The sequence below is a fragment of the Schistocerca nitens genome, chromosome 3, assembly GCF_023898315.1.
Source record: "Schistocerca nitens isolate TAMUIC-IGC-003100 chromosome 3, iqSchNite1.1, whole genome shotgun sequence".
NCBI lineage: Eukaryota > Metazoa > Arthropoda > Insecta > Orthoptera > Acrididae > Schistocerca > Schistocerca nitens.
Genome location: NC_064616.1, coordinates 917,248,662 through 917,271,092, shown reverse-complemented (window position 1 = coordinate 917,271,092; position 22,431 = coordinate 917,248,662). Strand labels below are relative to the sequence as shown.

Here is a 22,431-nt window from a genome sequence, read left to right as displayed (position 1 = left end):
CAAAAACTTGAGAGCTTAAAGGTGGGAAGACAGGTTAATATGCAAGACAGATATTACTGGTTAAACATCATGCACGAGTTAATAAGAGTGAAAAGCTAAGTGCTTTGTATGTAACAGAGGGGGGAGAGGGGCGGCGAAAAATTGACAGGTAATAAAATAAAAGCTGTAGAAAACTAAAACTGAGTGAAGAAAGTAGTAGTTACTGTGAATAAATTCTGAGACGGATGAAATTAATATAAATTAAGGCCAGATGGGTGGCGAGAACCAAGGACATGTTGGTAGTGATAGTCACCACCTATGGAGTTCTGAGTAACTGGTGTCTCTGGGAAGAATCCAGATGGCCTGTGTGATGGCACAAAGGTCACTACTGTCATGTTGTAGAGCATGCTCTGCAACAGGATATTGCGTGTTGCCAGTATACACCCTCTGTCTGTGCCCATTCATCCTAACTGATAATTTGAGGGTGGTCATGCTGATGTAAAAGGCCAAACAGAGTTTACATAACAGCTGGTATATGACGTGTCATTTCACAGGTGGCTTTCCCTTTGATAGTATACATTTTGCCAGTTACAGGGCTGGTATAGGTGGTGATAGGAGAGGGCATGAGGCAAGTCTTTCAGCTGGGACAGTCACTGGGGTAGGAGCCATAGGGTAGGGAGATGGGTGCAGGAGCATAGAGTCTGACCAGAATATTGCAGAGATTGAGAAGGTAACAAGAAGCTATTCTAGGTGTGATGGGCAAAATCTGAGACAGAATGGATTCATTTCAGGGCATGATTTTAGGACGTCATGGCCTTGTCGAAGTAACTGATTGATACACGAAGTTGTTTTTTTGGAGGGATCAGCAGTACCACGATTGGATATGATGGCCTGGGAAATCTGCTTTTGAACTAGGCTGGTGGCATAATTACGTCCAGTGAAGGCTTGGGTGAGTGTGGTGGTGTGCTGCTGTAAAGAGCCTGCACCTGAACAAATACATTTGCCTCAAATTCCAAGGCTGTGTGGGAGGAGACATTTGACATGGAAAGGCTGGCAAATGTCAACATCTGTCTATCCAATTACATTATTTTGTCAAAAATTGATTGTTTTTGTTATTATAATTATAAAATGTTATGTGATGTGACTAAAAAGCTGGTATACGTGAGGGTCATTCAATAAATAATGTACCATATTATTATTATTATTATTATTATTATTATTATTATTATTATTATTATTTTACAGCTTGTACCATATATAGGTAAATGTCTTTTAGTTACTTCAAGAAGGGAAGAAGGAAGAAAGATTAGGGTTTAATGTCTTGTTAACATCGTAGTCATTAGAGACAGAGCACAAGCTTGGAGTGTTTCAAACATGGGAAAGGAAATTGACTGTGCCCTTTTAAAGGAACCATACCAGCATTTACCTGGAGTGGATTAGGGAAGTCGTTGAAAATGTAAATCTGGATGATCAGGCGCATATTTGAAGTGTCGTTCTCCTGAATGCGAGTCCAGTGTGCTAACCACTACGCTCAGTGTTGTCAACTCTGTGACACATATTTCAGCTAACCAACTTTCGAAACCTGCTAGAAATCGGCCAGAAAAAAGTATTTGTGTGAGGAACAGCTGTCTTTTGTACACATAATCTTTCTTTCTTCAGACTACTGAACATTAACATTTCCATATCATGATACTATTTTTTGTAAGTATAACACATGAATTTGGAATGGAACAATTGACTCCATATGAAAAATGGGTATTTTAGAGTCATCCACTACTACTTCCATGAATTGTGTTAATATGGGTCCTTGGTTGTCACTGCTAATGCCACTATTCTTGCCATGGGCTTGAATGGTATGTACAAAATAAATCATTTGATCCACGCCAAAGGTGGATGGTCTCGAATAGGCACATGCTTAGACAGAAAGTAGAAATGATTACACATACATGTAATCTGAATGACACAATGAATTAACTTAACTTGAACAGCAAGTTCAAGAGTGAATACGTTAATCAAAGCCTACCTTTAATAAATGATTACAGTACAAAATGCTACTATAAACTGCTGAGACTTGAGCTGACTCTGCGAGTAGACTGGGCTGGCCTCATTGCGGTGTCTTATTATGGCAGCTCAGTGGGGGCACTTCATGCATGTAGGTGGTGTGTCATCAAGCTGGCCATGGATTGGTGAGGCTGTAACATGGTTTACCACCAACCTCGGGATGCATTATGTGTGGTGTGGTATTGGTACTGTACAACACCACACAAAAAATATTTATTTTATAAAAGGATGGTAATGTAGAAAACTCTAAACATTGATAAATTTATGCAGTTGTTCAGTCATTTCAGATTTTACCTATTTATTTCAGAACTGCATCTTCAAATTGAAATTGTGACAGCACAATCTGAGGTGCTGAAGGGTAGCACGAATTGTCAGTATAGAACTGAGCATCCTGTTCCTATATAAGCTTTTGGAATATTCATTTCACTAAAGCACCTCTCTCCCTCTGCATTTGACCAAGACAGCACTAGAAGTATCTTAGCCAAATTGCAGATTTCACTGAAAGGCTTGTATTTACTTGCACTCTCACATTTTGATACTTCAGACCAAAATACAACCCTATATGTCACATTCTCCCACATCACAATATTGATTTTCTGCCACTGGAGTTCTACGTCAGACAGGGTCAGTATGTCTGGTCTGGTGCCTCTTTCCAAAGTTAGTGATGTGGTATTGTCCTTTATACAATTTTTTTCTATTGTCTTCGTACATTTTATAAAGTGTCTGAGCGGTATAGCACCAAATTGAGATCCATTGTCTTCTAATGATTTGTAATGCCTTCAAGGGATCCTTATCGTAAAATGTATTATACAAACTATAGTAGGCCTTTTACCATGTTGAGGAGTGGTGAAACCAATTGCGTGTTTCTGAAAAGTGAATTCAAAGTGGCCTGGTAATTCTTCTTTACAAGAATGAGAAAGGGCCAACTGGATGGAGTGACAAGAATGTGGTATGAGGATTAGGTGTGGGATTTTTAGTTCATAGTAGCATTCTGTATTGTGAAAATTTATGATAAGAGTCTCTCTCTCTCTCTCTCTCTCTGACTTGCTGTTCAAGTTACATGAAGTTATTGTGCTGTTCAGATTGCGTGTGATTATAATCATTTCTGCTTCCTGCCTAAGCACCAAGGAATCTTGGCACCCACTTCTGACTGATCCAACAGTTTGTTTCATAGGTGCTATCCAAGCCTATGGGAAGAGTAGTGTTATTAGCAGTGACAACCCAGGACCCTCAACATCAACACAATTCATGGAAGAAGTGGATGAATCTGAAATACCTGTTTTTCATATGGAGTGAATTGTACTATTCAAAATTCATGGGTTATGTTTATGAAAACGAGTATTGTGATATGAGAATCTTAATGTTCAGCAGTCTGAAGAAAGCCAACGGCCTTGCCACAGTGGTAACGCCAGTTCCCGACAGATCACCAAAGTTAAGCACTGTCGGGCTGGGCTAGCACTTGGATGGGTGCCCATTCGGTCTGTTGGGCGCTGTTGGCAAGCGGATTGCACTCAGCCCTTGCAAGACAAACTGAGGAGCTTCTTGATTGAGAAGTAGTGGCTACAGTTTCGTAAACTGACATACGACAGGGAGAGCGGTGTGCTGACCACATGTCCCTCCGCATCCAGTGATGCCTGTGGGCTGAGGATGACTCAGCAGCTGGTCAGTACCATTGGGCTTTCATGGCCTGTTCAGGCAGAGTTTAGTTTAGTCTGGTTTTAATCTGAAGAAAGAAAGAGTATGTGTGTAAAATAAAACATGCTCCTCATACATCTTTTTCTTTTTTCCTGGTGTATTTGTAGTAGATTTTGAAAGTTGGTAAGTCAAAGTATGTGTGACAGAGCTGGCAACATTGGGCACAGTTGTTGGCACACAGGACTCGCATTTGGGAGGACGACATTTAAAACACACATCCAGCGCAACCAGATATCCCTAAATCACTCCAGGCACATGCCAGGATGGTTTCTTTGAAAGGGTGGTTTCTTTAACACAATCCAAGCTTGTGCTCTGTCTCCAATGACTTCGATGCTGACGGGACATTAAACTCTAAGGTGAGCATAACCTCCATTGTCTTCAACAACCATAACAGGTGTGTTATCTGTGCCTATACCATGCATTATCTGCAGATTCAGTTCAACAGTTAATATAGCTTTCACATCTTGAACAGTTGTTTTTGTATCACCTGAGTCAGTTTATTGTAGTTTCAAAAATGTTGAAACTACACACCCTTTGTTTTGGGGAAGTATAAAATACAAACACCTAGCTGTTTGTTGTCAGTAATGTCAGTGCTCTTGTCTACAAGCATGCTATACAAACTAACACCAACGTAGTTTTCAACAGCCCTTTAAATTGTGGATATACAGGTATTACATTTTTTATCACTTCGCTGCATTTTATGTGATGTATTTTCAGATCACTTATTTGGAAAAACAGTTTGTTCAGCTTATTGAGATGATCAACACACTGTATAGCATAATGCATACTCTCAAATAATGCCATTCCACCCTTGGCTGCAGTTATTGTGACTGATGTTAACTTCAGGCTGAAAATTCAGTTTAGACTCTCTCGCGCAAGAAAATGGTTTAACCACTTTCACATTCTTGCCAGATTTATTTATTTATTTATTTATGCATTTATTTTACCTGGCAAGATTGGGGCCTTCAGGCCCTCTCTTACACCTAACCAGGCATACTCAGATTCAACAAATTTCAGTTTCTACAGAACATTAAGGACATATTACATGTTATACAGTATTAATGTTAAGAAAAAAATAGAGATTATAAACGTAGTACAATGATAATTATAACAATCAAAAATTAATTATAACAATCAAGAATAATAATAATAGTAATAATAATAATAATAATAATAATAATGACTATGTATATGAAAGTAAACATATTTTTCTTTTATGAATGTCAGTCCTATTGCTGGTTGGGAATTTTCTCGTTATATTCTTGCAGCTTGTGAGTTATTCTCATCAAGCAGAGACATAAGACGATAGAATGGGGTGAAAGAGATATAGAAGAGGTAGATAGGTTAGAGGAAGAGAAATAGAATGGTAAAATTCGAAGCTATGATGGAGAGGAGAAAGAAAGAGATGAGAGGGGCCCAACAATGGTGGCTATACCGTCCCTAATATGTAAGTCTTGAGTTCACTCTTGAATGTTGAGTGGTTCCGGATAAGACGCAGATCACAGGGGAGCGCGTTCCATAGTCGTATGGCTGAGATGGAGAATGACATGGAGAAAGATTTTGTGTTATGTAAAGGTACAGCCAAGATGCTAGACGTATCCGATCTGGTATTGCGGTTGTGGAATGATGATAGGTGTTTAATGTGAGAAGATAAGTATTGGGGGCACCAGTGGCTAAGAAATCGATGAAGTAAGCACATCGTGTGGAGATCGCGTGCCTCATGTGGGCGTATCCAACCTAGCTGGGAGTATGAAGGACTGATATGATCATACAACCGTACATTGCATACGTATCTAACGCAAGCGTTCATCACTAGCTCGAGGCGTCTCGAATTTTCACTATTTGTGCCGTGTTGAACTACATCACAGTAGTAAAGATTAGGCAAGACTAGTGTTTAGAACAATCTCTGTCCCAAATACTTGCAGCTGAGAAGGCATCATCAAAAATGACTTCGCACCTTTGTTTTATCTGTAAGAATCTTTTGAAAACAATTTTTTAACTCTTCATCTTTTAACCATTCTTCTCTAAATTGTGCATATGGAATATTTTAACAAAACATTTAGACATCGAAAAAAACTGTCTTCTTATTCAAAATGTTCAAAATGGAAAGAGTTTAATAAATGCACTGAAAACAGACTCTGCTGCCAGCATACAATTGTTAATAAGAATGCCGCATACAATTGTTAATAAGAATGCCAGTAATAGCTATGCAGACACTATTGTAGCAAGTGTGACTGTTCAACCAAGCAACATATTGTGGTCCCACTGCAGTCTGTTATTGCATCAGATGCCATGCAGTAGGCAGTAATAATCAGAATACTGATTGTTAAACAGTTTGTGAAACCATCTCTTCTATAAGTCCATACAAGATATTAATACTATTATTAACATAATGGAATTTCCTGTTTGAACAGTAACATTTTACTAACAACATGCATTAAGTTAATAAAATTAATCCAATTATTTAGTTGTGTTTTAATTTATTAAAATATAGCAATACAATAAATCTGCCAGATTTTTGGCTGCTGGCTTAGAAAATATCGTCTGGCTTTATGGACTACTAATCTGCCAGAGTCACTCAAAAATCGGCTGAGTTGGCAATACTGACTGTGCCACTTCATAGGGTGCTTGAAATTTGAATGTTTCTTCTGCATGTGTGTGAAGTTTCGAACAGTGCCGACAGATGGCAGAGCCATAATGAACCATCAAAATGGTATCTATGCAAGACACTCATTAAAAGCTATATGTTGTAACTGAATTTTAGTTTGTGGAAAAAGTAACTATGGTGATATCCATAAACCCTTGAGTGCAGTGTACGGCGATGATGCAGTTGATGAGAGTACTGTTGGGTGATGAATAAAAGAGAGTTAAAGTTTCAGGAAGTGCAGGAACTGATCTCTAGGATTGGCCACATTTGGAATGTCCTGTCACAACCACTGCTCCGAACACGATGAAATGTGTGGATTCCATTATTTGTGGAAACTGACATATCACAACTAAACAGTTGGCTCCAGCTATCAGTGAATTGTAAGTGCATGTGCAGTGATGAAGACTTTCATATTCAAAGGTGTGATCAAGGCGGATTCTCTGAATGCTTACCACAGTTCACAAGATTCAAAGAAAAACCAATTTATCTGAACTATTGGACAGTTTGAGCCCAATGGAGAGCCCTTTCTGTTATGAATCATTACAAGTGACAACAACTAAGTGCAGTCACTGGAGTGGCACCACCCACAGCCATAAAAAAAATAAGAAATTCAAGGTAGTACACTCCTTCCTCTGATGGCAACATCATGATGACAGTCTTTGGAATAGTGCTGTTGTCAGTCACATGGATGTGTTGCCATTAGTACGATATTGCAATGCCCGTGTTATTCCGAATAATGAAGCAATGTTCCATTGGACATGCCTGTATGTGCTGGACCAGGACTTGAACCCAAATTTTCCACTTACTGCAAATAGTGGTCCTACCATATGGCTATCTAAGCACAACTCACAGCCAGTCCCAAACGTCCATAAGTCGTCAGCCATGTGTATACAACCTGTACCTGTACACCTATTATGTATATTCCTGTAAAGGGGAGACATTTTTCTTGAAACTCCCTTGCCTGGTGTTGGTGGATAACACAGGCATTACAATAACGTATTTATCTGCCAACACTGGGCAAGTGACTTTCGAGTAATACAAATTGTATAGTCACATGGTTGATGTCTTAATGGAAGTCAGGGTCTGGCTGTGAGCTACGCTTGGATAGCCAAATGTAAGGTGACTGCTCGCAATAAGCAGGAAATCTGGGTTAGAGACCTGGTCCAGCACAAATTTTCATTGTCGTCGTTCCATTATACAATTGATGGTTCTCCATATTCGCAACTGTGAATACATTTAATGTGTTGCTATGAGGGTTAATCATTAATTCAGAGTCATATGTGAAGACTCTGAACAAACTCAAGAACTGTTTCTGATGTATTTGATCAGAAATGAATCCAAAAGTATCTTGTTCCAACATGGCAGTACATGCCCAACACAAATTTCAGAACCCAAGAACACATTGCCAAATTGAGTTGTACATCACTGCCTCATCTACCCTACAGTGCGAATATCTGGCCCATTCGGACTGTGATGTGTTCGGGCCACTTAAGGATTCTCTATGTGAGACACACTTTAAAGATGAATATGTTGATGAGTGTGATTCATGCAATGAAAACGTATCTGCAAACACAGGACAAGTCCTTTTACCAACAGAAAATACAGGCTCTTACACAAAATTGGCATAAGGCCATATAATGCGCTGGCAAGACTATATAGAAAAGTAGTATATGTAAAAGAAATCTTGTCACCAATTCTAACTCGTATGAATAAATATGTTCTGAGAAAAAGATTTTGGGTATCATTTAATGCATGTACCTCATATTTGGAGAAGGCCTGTTATTGGAGAACAATTTACTCAAACTGAGAACAGTACCAACAGGAACAGAATTTTCTGCAAGTTCTATATCCAAAATTTTTAAAGAAGTGAGATCTATTGTGTCTTTCACCTTCCACCCAAGAACTTTTTCATAGCATTGCCTTCCAAGATTGACTGGTACTCACAGATTACGTATGTAGCATGTTCTTTCCAAATGTGATAGGGCATGCATTGACTACATTATTTGCACAATCACAGGATTGCTAGGAACTCCAGCACCAAACAAAGGCCTTACTGTCCAGAAACTATACCCTCAAGACACATGAAAAAACATGAACTGAACTACAGTGACACAGTATTGCTTATCGAAGCACCAACATACTGACACCAAGATGAAATGTGAAGGTGTTTGTGAACACTGGAATGATAGAGATACCTGTTACAGGATGCAGCATATTTCTGAAAGTCCTGTTAGAACTCTCTAAATTGCTCCTTTTACTGCAAGCAACACACAAACAAAGCTCACACTATGAGCATCAGAAGGCCACTCTCTTCCATAATGGGCTGATAGTGACTATCACTCGGTGTGGTAGAAAATGGCATTCGGAATTATGGCCATAAATTCGTGTTTGGAAAAACAAACGGAAAGTAGGAAAAGCAATTGTAATAGGCTAAATTGTATCTTCTGAAGAGCATTGCAGTATATATCTAAAGTGCTGTCTATATGTCAAGATACAATTTGCTGATCTTCTTCTTCTTCTTCTTCTCCTCCATTAACTGCAGGTCTCCCCCCCCCCCTCGGGCCCCCACACTTCCCACCTTCATCCTCCACCCAATGATCATCTCCTATCTATTAAAACAATCCTCCTTTCCAGCAGTGTTTAAATTTCAGAAGTCAGCACAACTGCAGATACTGGAAACAATAATCTTTATATTTGGTGGGTGACAGTGTAGAAATACAGGCCCTCCTAACCATATGTTGTGAGTAGATGAATTCACAGTTAAAAGTGGATCAATACACCAACATGTTTAAAAAACAAAATATTTTGACATTTCTGCTGGTAATTTCCATATGAATAATAATAATAATAATAATAATAATAATTAATTAGTTGGTTCAGGACAGAACTAAAGAAGCCTCGGACAAGCGCCGTCATGGTCGGGGATGACGCTTGAACCCTATGCCCGCCCACAATGGTAACGACACTGCTAGCCAACTGGAAAATTATTCAAATCCAAATGGAGGTGTTTTGCAGGATATGCTTCCTGCAACCACCCTAGAAGGAAAACAAAGACAGAGGATGAGATGGTCAGATGAAGTTAATCGACACCTCATGGTCTGTTATTACCAAGCAACAAATCTAGGAACCAACACAACTGGATACAGATCACAAGTATACACAACATTTATCACCAGATACCCAGAATTAAAATTTTTAACAGAACGACGACTAGCTGATCAGATCCGTGTAATAATCAAAAATAACAAGATACCCCATTCAGAATTAGAAAACATCAAACAACAAGTACAACAAATACTGGAACAAAATAATGTGCAATCAGAAGAAGAAGAAAATACATTAGTGGACTCAAAAATCCCAGAGCAAACAAACAAAGAACAACACGCACCAATTAAACAATCAGAGGAAAACGAAATCTTAAGACAGCCACCAGAGCAAGCACAAATAGAACACGAAGTGACACACATGTTAGATATAGAAGAAAAATTTCAGCTGACATATATAGAATACAAAGACACAAATACAGACATTAGACCATTCTTGCATAGACCGCCAAATAACCCACAAGTCGAAACAACAATAAAAACTATCAACACAATCATACACAACAAAATAAATGAAAACACAACTATGGAAGAGTTACAACTACTGGTTTATATAGGAGCACTCACTACACTAAATATACACACTAGGCAGAGATCAGAACCAGCCAACACACAGAAGAAACCCATAAAACCAGCATGGCAACACAGGCTACAGATCAGAATAGAAAAACTGAGAAAAGACATCGGACAGCTAACACAATGTATAAGAAATGAAATGTCAGGGGAGGAAAAAAAAAAAAAAAAAAAAAAAAAAAAAAAAAAAAAAAAAACGAAAAAGGTTAGGTAAAATCTCACAACAAGAAGTGATAGAGCAATTAGATGAAAAGAAGCAGAAATTACAAGCATTGGCCAAACGACTTAGAAGATACAAAAAAAGTGAAAATAGAAGGAAACAAAACCAAACATTCAACACAAACCAAAAGAAATTTTACCAGACAACAGATAACACACACATTAAAATAGACAATCCACCAAACATAACAGACATGGAACACTTCTGGAGCAACATATGGTCAAACCCGGTACAACATAACAGGCATGCACGGTGGATACAAGCAGAAACAGATACGTACAAGATGATACCACAAATGCCTGAAGTGATAATTTTGCAACATGAAGTCACCCAAGCAATTAATTCTACTCACAATTGGAAAGCCCCTGGAAAAGATAAAATATCAAATTTCTGGCTAAAGAAATTCACCTCAACACATTCACATCTAACTAAATTATTTAACATATCTAAAAACAGAGATGATGTGACTTACCAAACGAAAGCGCTCGCACGTCGATAGACACACACAAACAAACACAAACATACACACAAAATTCAAGTTTTCGCAACAAACTGTTGCCTCATCACGAAAGAGGGAAGGAGAGGGAAAGACGAAAGGATGTGGGTTTTAAGGGAGAGGGTAAGGAGTCATTCCAATCCTTGGAGTGGAAAGACTTACCTTAGGGGGAAAAAAGGACGGGTATACACTCGCACATATAGGCGGGATAAAATTGTGCGAGTGTATACCCGTCCTTTTTTCCCCCTAAGGTAAGTCTTTCCGCTCCCGGGATTGGAATGACTCCTTACCCTCTCCCTTAAAACCCACATCCTTTCGTCTTTCCCTCTCCTTCCCTCTTTCGTGATGAGGCAACAGTTTGTTGCGAAAGCTTGAATTTTGTGTGTATGTTTGTGTTTGTTTGTGTGTCTATCGACGTGCGAGCGCTTTCGTTTGGTAAGTCACATCATCTCTGTTTTTAGATATATTTTTCCCACGTGGAATGTTTCCCTCTATTAAATTATTTAACAGTTACATTGCAGACCCATACACATTCCCTGATACACTTACACAAGGAATAACTTATCTGAAACCTAAAGATCAAGCAGACACAGCAAACCCAGCTAACTATCGCCCCATAACATGCCTACCAACAATATACAAAATATTAACTTCAGTCATTACACAGAAATTAATGACACATACGGCGCAGAACAAAATTATAAATGAAGAACAAAAAGGCTGTTGCAAAGGAGCACGAGGATGTAAAGAGCAACTGATAATAGACGCAGAGGTGACATATCAAGCTAAAACTAAACAAAGGTCGCTACACTACGCATACATTGATTACCGAAAAGCTTTTGATAGTGTACCCCACTCATGGTTACTACAAATATTGGAAATATACAAAGTAGATCCTAAATTGATACAGTTCCTAAACATAGTAATGAAAAATTGGAAAACCACACTTAATATCCAAACAAATTCAAATAATATCACATCACAGCCAATACAGATTAAGCGTGGAATATACCAAGGAGACTCATTAAGTCCTTTCTGGTTCTGCCTTGCTCTGAACCCACTATCCAACATGCTAAATAATACAAATTATGGATACAATATTACTGGAACATACCCACACAAAATCACACATCTGCTATACATGGATCATCTAAAACTACTGGCAGCAACAAATCAACAACTCAACCAATTACTAAAGATAACAGAAGTATTCAGCAATGATATAAATATGGCTTTTGGAAAAGACAAATGTAAGAAAAATAGCATAGTCAAGGGAAAACACACTAAATAAGAAGATTACATATTGGATAACCACAGCGACTGCATAGAAGCGATGGAAAAAACAGATGCCTATAAATATCTAGGATACAGACAAAAAATAGGAATAGATAATACAAATATTAAAGAAGAACTAAAAGAAAAATATAGACAAAGACTAACAAAAATACTGAAAACAGAATTGACAGCAAGAAACAAGACAAAAGCTATAAATACTTATGCTATACCAATATTGACCTACTCATTTGGAGTAGTGAAATGGAGTAACACAGACCTAGAAGCACTCAATACACTTACACGATCACAATGCCACAAATATAGAATACATCACATACATTCAGCAACTGAAAGATTCACATTAAGCAGAAAGGAAGGAGGAAGGGGATTTATCGACATAAAAAACCTACATTATGGACAGGTAGACAATTTAAGAAAATTCTTTATAGAACGAGCAGAAACTAGCAAAATACACAAAGCAATCACTCATATAAATACATTGGCTACACCACTGCAATTTCATAACCACTTCTACAACCCTTTAGATCACATAACATCAACAGATATGAAGAAAGTAAATTGGAAAAAGAAAACACTACATGGCAAGCACCTGTATCATCTAACACAGCCACACATCGATCAAGACGCATCCAACACATGGCTAAGAAAACGCAATATATACAGTGAGACGGAAGGATTCATTATTGCAATACAGGATCAAACAATAAACACCAGATATTACAGCAAGCATATTATTAAAGATCCCAATACCACAACAGATAAATGCAGACTTTGCAAACAACAAATAGAAACAGTAGATCACATCACAAGTGGATGTACAATACTAGCAAATACAGAATACCCCAGAAGACATGACAATGTAGCAAAAATAATACATCAACAGCTTGCCTTACAACATAAACTTATAAAACAACATGTTCCCACATACAAGTATGCACCACAAAATGTACTGGAGAACGATGAATACAAATTATACTGGAACAGAACCATTATAACAGATAAAACAACACCACATAACAAACCTGACATCATACTCACCAATAAAAAGAAGAAATTAACACAACTAATCGAAATATCCATACCCAATACAACAAATATACAAAAGAAAACAGGAGAAAAAATTGAAAAATACATCCAACTGGCTGAGGAAGTCAAGGACATGTGGCATCAGGATAAAGTTGACATTTTACCAATTATACTATCAACTACAGGTGTCATACCACACAATATCCAGCAGTACATCAATGCAATACAGCTACATCCAAACTTATATATACCACTACAGAAATCTGTAATTATTGACACTTGTTCAATTACCCGAAAGTTCCTAAATGCAGTATAACATATACCGTACAGTTAAAAGGAAGTCACGCTTGATCAAGGTCCGCGTCACCTTCCATTTTTAACCAGACATAACATCTGAGACAAGAAAGAAATAATAATAATAATAATAATAATAATAATAATAATAATAATATTGTTGTGCACGATTTCTTTGGGACTGTTAAAGGAATTAGTTGTTTGCAAATGTTAAATTAGTTGGGCCTGTTAACAAACATCTTTGAACTTAGTTTGGTTCAGATTGTTACTGATCTATATGTGAACTGATAATTTTACTTGTTTTAATTAATTAATTAATTAATTAATTCTCGACAAATATTATGAACTTGCATTTGCTGCAGTTTCTCATATTTGTCTAGTTGAGTTACCATCATTTTTGTTTCCATGTTAGTTTAATGATTGAGATGTTGATAGTAGGGGCTTTGATTGTTAGTTTTGTTATTTTTGCAGTACCATCATTTCACAGAAGATATTCAAACTAGACAGTACCGCTGTTTAGAAGTTCTCCTGGGTGCGGGATATGGAACTCCTGCTGATATATGGAGCACCGCATGTATGGTATGTTGGTTTGGATTTTAATGCATATGACTATAGAATTGGGTTCCCATACATGAATAGAGAAATATGCTGCCCCCGAAGTCCCAAAAGTTCATTAATATTTGAAAATTCAAAACTTCACATAATAATGTAAGGAGAAGCATAAAAATTGACACGCACACTTGAAATGACATGGGGCTTCACTGAAACAAAAGAGTGTGCATAAAATGACCAATAGATGATGCTTCATATGATACAAAAGCAATAATTAACACAACAGTTGAATTTTAGTATAGACAATGTTCTTTATAACAAATGTTGAACATTTCAGCTATCATTCATCAACAGTAGCCACAGTCGAGGTACAGCACTGAACAGCATATCAGTAGGTATAGTGAGAGATTGCTGATGGATGTTGTTTTTTAGCATCCCTAATGAGGTTGGGTGATTGCAGTAGACATGCGACTTCAGGTAACCACCCAACCAATAATCACACAGTTTGAGGTCTGGAGACCTGGGAGGCCAAGCATGACGGCAGTGGCAGTTAGCATGTGATCCTCATGAAACAATGTGCACAAGAGATCTTTTAACACATGTAGTAAAATAGGGTGGAATGCCATTCTGTATAAAAGTTGTACCTTGCAGTAGGTTTTCATGAGCCAGAGTAGGGATGATGTGATTCTGTAAAACATCAACATACCTCTCGCTCATCGTGCCGACAGTTTGATAAGAAGGGCCCCACTTTCCCTCAAAGAAAGTGCTACCTGTTGGCCAGTTTTTGCACTTGTTTTTGGTTTCAATAAAACCTGTGTCATTTCAGGCATGTGTCTCAAATTTTACCTCTCTACCTGCATTATTCTGTGAATTAACGTATTTTCAAATGTTAATGGACTTTTGGGTCAGCCTTTATATTGGTAGCTGTAGCTTTAATATGTCTTTGGCAGCTGTGACCCCAAGATGATGATAGCCTGTATACAGGTGTGGTAGGTTCTCCATAAAACTGGAGAAGTTGCATAGCAGTTCCAGTCTGGTAGTGGCTGGATAAAAGGCACTGGAAAGGAAGAAATGAATTACAGAAAGTTTGGGCAGATGAAAAATGTGTTTCCACTTTGATGAAAAGTATCATAAGCAACAAAACCTGGTATTCTCAGTATTCCCATTGCATAAAATTTTCTGTGCAGCAATTGGGATCAAATTTTACCTGGTGAAAATAGTCACATGTGACAACATCAGAAGTAAAGGTTAAGTAAAGATGCAAATTACAGATACCAAACGTGTCATTTATCTCTCTGGATGGATTCTGCTGTTGACACACGTGGTCTCTCTCCTAGGAGTTGACAGGCATATTTTCATTTTCTCTGGAGTTTCAACAGATGCTTGCAATTTCATTTTTGCATCGTGTAAGTGGAGTCAGTCCAAACAAATAGGCTCATCACACCTTCCATGTGTCACCCGGTATTGACAGAAAATTAGTTTAGCCTGGTATTAATTTTATTGATATGTATTTACAAGGACAGGAAAACATGAAGAATAACCAGTACTCCAGCAGTGGCAGCACTGCCATGACCTGCACTGACTGCTACCGCCAAGCATGCAGCACTGCTGAGTCACTGCTGCATTGCTGTTTATTCCTTGTGTTTTACTTTCCATGTTAATGCACAGTGATAAAACAAATATGAAACTAGACTAATTTAGGAGTGTTCTATCGAATGGGCACATAAAATTTAGATCTAAAAATAATAATTTCCCCTCCCAACACTGAGCATCATTTGAAAGATGGGACAAGATGTAATTTTTAAGCTCACTTCAGCTACGCAGTTCGAAAACTAAGGGGTGTGTGTGTGTGTGTGTGTGTGTGTGTGTGTGTGTGTGTGTGTGTGTGTGTGTGTGTGTGTGTGTGTGTGTGATGAAATAAAATAAAATAAAATAAAGTTTGCTTCCTTGTGAGTTCATTTTCTGTGGTTTAGTTTATTTTGGAGACCATATTTAAAGAGAGAGAATTACTAATGGCTCTTGTGCAAGGCACTGCCAGTTAGTTATTTAAATTAGAGTGCTAGTTGATTCAGATTTTCAGTTGGTTTCTCATATTTTGATTTGTGGTTCTGTACAGTCTACTTCATCTTCTCTGCTGCTTGCATTTGAATGTCTTTTACTTGTCTCTCATGACTCACATATGCTCAGTAATTTACGAACAGCAGCAGCATTTTAAATTTCAGTCTTGTTTGTCCATGTTTTTTATTTTTGCTATTATTTATTGGCTTACATATTGGTGAATTTTATTTTTGTCTTGTCAGTATTCTTATCGTATTTATATGTAATATCACAACCAGAAGTGTTAAAATGTTTCAGAATATTCTGGTATTTCATAACCACCAACAATCTCTGTCTTATAGATTTTTTACTCTTAAATGCCTTTCATGAAATTGATGGTTAGGCATTTACTTTGGTTCAGTCTGATCTTCCAAATGTTACATCATTGGGTAATTTTGACCAACTACTGCTGAAGTTTTTGGCGTGCGAATAAAAGATTCTGCAAATCTTGTAGATTAAAGTGTACTCTACGCAAAATAATGTTGATACTGACATCATTCTGTTTACATAATGTGACATAATGCTGAATCTTTTGGTAATCCTGTCATAATGGGCCATGTCTGTATGAAATGAATCATATTTGTTACAAAGAATTGTCACTTGGAATGTATGTGGTTGGCACAGTAGGTAGATTTATATTTGGGAGGAGCTGTGTTCAAATTCTCATCTCATCGCTATGATTTAGGTTCTCTGTGGTTTCCCTAAATTGATTGAGGTGTATGCCAGGATCATCCTTCTAAAAATGGTTTATTGAAATGTGGATGGACAATTGTTACAACTTCTCGAGAACAAATGAATGACCACGTCTAGCTGTAAAATATTGATTGCAATGTGGTATTGGCTGTTTTTAGTAATGTATCGTCTTCAGCATGGAATATAAAATCATAGATAACAAAGAGAAATGTAATATCTATAGTCCCACAGTGGAATGACCAGACGTTAGTAAATTGTATTGGGTATTTACATGCATATTGTAAGGTGTTAATGCATTGTGTATGACAATTTCATAATACATACATCAAACAGCATAATACAATATAAGCTGTATCAGTCTAATGAATGATGATTTCAGAATACATGTGGTACAAACAATGCACCTACCAACTTACATATTCCAAGACATGTACTCGTAGAAATAAAATATTTATTGAATAAGTGCTGCTGCTAATTTTGGGTATTATGACTATAAATACCCCCTGATTCTAGCACAGTTATGAACAGTCTGGCAGGCCCCTCACGAGATCAAGTCCACAGAAGTCTCCATCATGTTATTGTCCAGCCAGCAGCTCATGCCTGTCTGGGCAGCCATCTCCACCAGATCAATTCACAGTTCTAACCTTCAACTGTGGGTTTAGAATGACATGATGGATGAGCCATCTGCAGGCACCATAGTAGCAACCAAACTCCTTCCTTGGAGGACAACATTTCATAGTCAGAGCAGTCTGCTGCCATCCATCAACACCAGGAAAAGCTTCTAGTCCAGTAGCAATGGCTGCTTGCAAGAATTCAGTGGATGTTCATGTCACGGCCACTTCTCACTCGGGGTCACATAATGGTAACTGAGGCACACAGTTCCAAGTGGCGTAAAGTGTGTCAGAGCAGGACGTGGACATCAGCTAGCCATTTCACTGACATGACCTTCCAATGTCCACGGCACTGCTGATAGACCACAAGGCTGCAGAGGGCATATCTGGGGGGTATTGCAACAATTCAACATTGTAGCTCAAAACTAAATACAGGATGCTATATCTTGCAGCAGAGTTGTCCTAGCCAGCCCCGTGCAGCACCATCCCCACCTCCACAACTTACCACTCCACCACCTCTACACCATAGCGACCCCACTCACCCTGGGTTGCTATAGAGTTGTGTCAGAAGTATTTTGGTGTCAGTGAGCCTCGTTTGGCATTGGTGCCAGCTCAGTCAACCTCCACGCAGCACATCTTTGCAACCGCAGCACACTATTTTGATAGTGGGGTGAATGAGCAGACTATTGATTTTTCTTTTTGTTTTCCCTGTTTAATGTGTGAAGGTCTAAGCAAGTAAAGCATAGTAATTTAATGGTTACATTTATGCAGCCATGGGAACCTATTGATCTTTCGCAATTCCATACAAATTATGGCCTTTGAGGTGTGGTCATTGTAATTTGCCAGTACATTCTACACATTGTAAAGAGTCAGTATCAGTACTTTTTATTAAATGTTGTCGGTATGGGTTTGTGGCTAGTCAGATGGCTGATACGAAGTAAGATGTAAGTGTGGCTTGTTGTGAGTGTATTTTGTGTTCCTTAGTATGTATTGGGGATTAAGGTTCTGCAACGGCAGATTTTCAAATGCAGGGTGTCACTAGTTGGGAGGCAGTTCAAGCATTGGTTAATGAAAAGGTGCCGTTGTGAGCAGACAACATGGGCTTGCAGAATAGGCTTGCAGCTAGGGATGAAGAGTTGGAATTAGCTGAACAACCTACTCCTTTATTAGATCCAGCCACAATCACTGTGATCACACCTTTCTTTGGAAAGTCAATGGACAACGTAATGTTGGATGGCCTGCCAGCAGCAGCTAATATTGGGGTAGGTCATAGGATCATTAATTACAGGTGATGAAGTTATGCTTGGTAGGGGAAGCCAAGATGTGTGTCAGATATGCAGACAGACTAAGAGGCATGCAGACGTTTGATGATGAACTGAAAGAAGGCCTGCTACAAAGGTACAGGAAGCAGAACAGCATGAGTGTTTTTTGGCAAGTGGTTGGATAGTCTGTCAGAGAAGCATAATGAGTCTGTAGACAATTTTGTAGAGATAATACAGAAGATGAATGTGCTGACATATGAATTAGAGGAGAGTCATAATCTCCTTCCAAGGATTAGGTGTTTTAATCACCTGTTCTGGTCTCTTTCAACCATCTCTTATGAGGTCTAACTAGTTCTCTCTTTCCCATTGGCCGATAATGAATTATATTTTTCGGCAGTCTGTTTCCTGTCATTCTATCAACATGATCATTTCATTTCATTCTCTTGTCTTCTATCCTGTTATTAACGGAAAAAGATTTTTGAATCTGACCTTGTTGTTTCATTCCTTATTTTATACATTTTTATTACAGCCTCTTACATGTCTCATGAACTACTGTTATTTTTTATAATTTGGAGCTGTATACAAGAGTGGGTACAGCAATAACTTCATAGAATTTCTTTTTTATTTCTTTTCTTCCCAGAGTTCTTCCAGTTGTTCCACAGACAGCTGATATTTATTAACCTTATTCTCAATGTCTTTGTCACAGTTAAAACTAGTGCCACATGCTAGATAATTGAAGTGGTATACTTGTTCTAAAATTTTCTTATTTATTATTATTTTCAATCTAACTGCATTCTTTCCCTTTAAAGCCATTGTCTTTGTCTTATTCACAGATATAGTCAAGTTTTAATGCAAATTGGCATACTCCATGAAGCGGAACAGAGGATGTTGGATGCATTCCTAAGGGGCGTGTCACCTTATATATCAAAGAGTGTGACAACAGGTACTCCAAAGGATTTATACTCTACAATCAGAGTTTGAAGAAATTAACGTAGTAACAGGAATGCAGCATAAGAGGAGAGCATTCTCCGCTAATGTGAGGTGTTAGAGATGTGCAGAGGCAATGTTGTCAACCTCAGTGAGATATATGTAGTGTGACTGGACACTACCACAGTGATCGTAGCTTGGGTAAGGGGAAATGGGGGATGAATCAGCAAGTGTTAGTCGCAAAAGCGAACCTCAGATCTGCTACATGGAGTTCGCGATAAATTTTGATGCAGCTAATATGTATGCAGAGGCAGAATGTAGTATAGTGGGAAAAGGGAAAGGTAGAAAGCATGTTTTTATTGGACACAGGGGCATGTGTCAGGAGCAAGCATGGATCTCACGGGTCAGATGCTATTAAACCCTCAACAGTGTAATTTACATGGAGTTTGAGATATTGATGTGGTGTCTTTGGGATCAGCAGTGGTAGATTTTCTGGTTGGGACACAGTGTTTTAATCAGCGCGTAGAAGTTGTGCCTTGGGTAAATGATGGTTATTGCATGATCTTAGGGTTAGGCTTTTTGATAACGCAGCATGCCAAAATTGTCCTTAAACAACATGTAGTTGAACTTGAAGGGACAATGTTCCAGCTATAGAAGACAGTCCCCAGTGAAATACGGATGTGACGTGCATCAATCTGAAGAGGTGAACCGCCTGAACTTGGTCAAAACAGAAAGGATTTATTCACACATTATTGTGCCATAAGGCACTGGGAAGTTGGTCTCAGTAAATGTTGGACCAGAATGGCCTGTTAATGCTTTGTGAAGAACAACTGGCAGAAAGTAATGTATTAGACATGTCACATTGCTTTGGAAGGAGCAGCATTGTACACACATGGGAGGAGGAATTGGATGGGAAAGTAATGCCCATGAATTTGGATAATCTTGGTGCTAATGGAGTAGAGCTGATCAAAGGAATGCTGATAGTTAATTTGGAAGTCCTGAATGATGTGAGTAGCAACTCAGTTTCCACCAGATTAGTGTGCAAACCACTGATAAAACTGCATTGCGTAGTAAGTGGAGGATCTTAGAGGTACGGATGGATTGCAGATGAAGACATTATTGTTTGAATTGGAGAGAATTTCTTTTTCTCTTGAGTTCATTTACCAGCAACACCTATAACACAGCATTGTATCTCTACAGGAACTGAGTCACCAGTATATACCGAGATATTTGCAACCAGTATTAGAAGAATTCATTGATGAACAGCTAGTGGGTGGGGTAATACAGGAAATCACTAGCCCATGGAGTGCAGTAGTGGTGGTTGTACCAAAGAAGTCACCAGATGGGACAAAAAGATATAGATTCTTTAGTGACTATGGACATCATAACAACAAAACTGTAACCGATGCATATCTAATCCTGAACGTCACTGAAACTGTTAACAGTTTGTGGCTTTGGGGCAGTGCAAGTACTTCTCTACCTTACATACGAGAAGTGGGTACCATCGGAAAGAGGTACACCTGAAGGAGCATACGAAAACAGCATCCTTGGTCCCCTGGGGCCATTTTCAGTATCATCAGATACAGTTTGGATTAAAAAATTCTCTGACAGTGTTTTATGATATGCTGGACAGAGTGGGGAGTGGATTGAAACCCCGTTGGCACATGGTGTTCTTAAATGGTATAACTTTTTTTTTCCCCAGAGGATATGACAGAGCATATGTAACATTTTTCAGACGTTTTTAGAAGATTATGAGAAAAAATTTAACATAACACATGGGAAAAATGTTCCTTTCATTGGAATAAATTATGTATTTAGGGTATGTTATTAGCAGTGTACAAGTTAAATACATCGAGGGTTGATACAAGAAGTATGGCAATTTCCAGTTTCTAGCAATGCTAAGGAGTTGCGATTGTTTCCAATCAATTTGTAGGATGTGTTCTCTGTTAAGTAGTAAATTGAGAGAACCATGGGTCTAAGCAGTTGAACAGGGCAGAGAAGAACTACTACACAGCAGAAAGAAATGCTTAGTGTGAAATATGTAATTTTACATTTCCAATGTTGTTTGTATGAGAAGAAATTTCAGGTGATAACTGCAGCTTGTAAGTGGTTGTTAGGGCTTAAGGATCTTTCTAATAAACTGACTAGAAGGGGATTGAGGTTAAGTGAGTTTGAGTACGATGTCATACACAAACCTGGGAAGAAACTGCGAATTAGGATAAAGCCAAAAAGTAGTGGTGATAGAAATGCTGTGTCCCAAACTTGCACAATGACAAGCAGTGCAACAGGCTGATGCAGAATGTAGATGGTATGCATTGCAGCTACTATTAAATGTGTGTGACAGGTTGTTGTGTTAGACAATGAGGTTGGGGCCAAGGGTATTAGTGTCATTGAAGCTGGATATGGTGAAAGAAGCATACAACCACTTATTGTCAGGACATGGGGATTGTAGAACAATGAATAGGCAAGTAGTGAAAAGCTGCTGGTGGAAATCTAGGAAAGATGATGTGGTTCGAATGTGAGGAGTTGTGTACAATGTGCACAGAAGGCAGATACGAGCCATAAGATAATACCTGTGCAGAGGTTACCAAAAGTTATGGAACCATTTAAAATTATGGGGGTGGATGTCCTTGGGGCCATTCAACAGCACTCCAGTCAGAAATCGGTTTGTGTTTACTATTATTGATCATTTTTCTAGATATATGTGGAAATTGTTGCAGTCCCTAACCAACAGGCAGCAATGGTAACATAAGCATTGGTCAACAGCTGGGTGATCAAATTTGAAATGTCAGAAACTATGATTACTGAACAAGGGACAGACTTCGTCAAATTTGTTAACACAGCTGTGTAATTTAGTAAAGGCCAGAAAGTTAAGGACAAGTCCAATGCAACCTCAGG

At 38.3% G+C, this 22,431-nt stretch overlaps 1 protein-coding gene across 2 annotated transcripts in view; it reads left to right on the top strand.

The window, feature by feature from the left end:
* The window catches only part of LOC126248976 (SRSF protein kinase 3), a 425,825-nt gene that overhangs the window by 364,350 nt on the left and 39,044 nt on the right, over positions 1–22,431 (top strand). For both annotated transcript variants that reach the window (XM_049950532.1, XM_049950531.1), the window contains exon 11: positions 13,863–13,970. In XM_049950532.1, the coding sequence (XP_049806489.1) occupies positions 13,863–13,970 (108 nt within the window). The remainder of the gene's footprint in view (positions 1–13,862; positions 13,971–22,431) is intronic.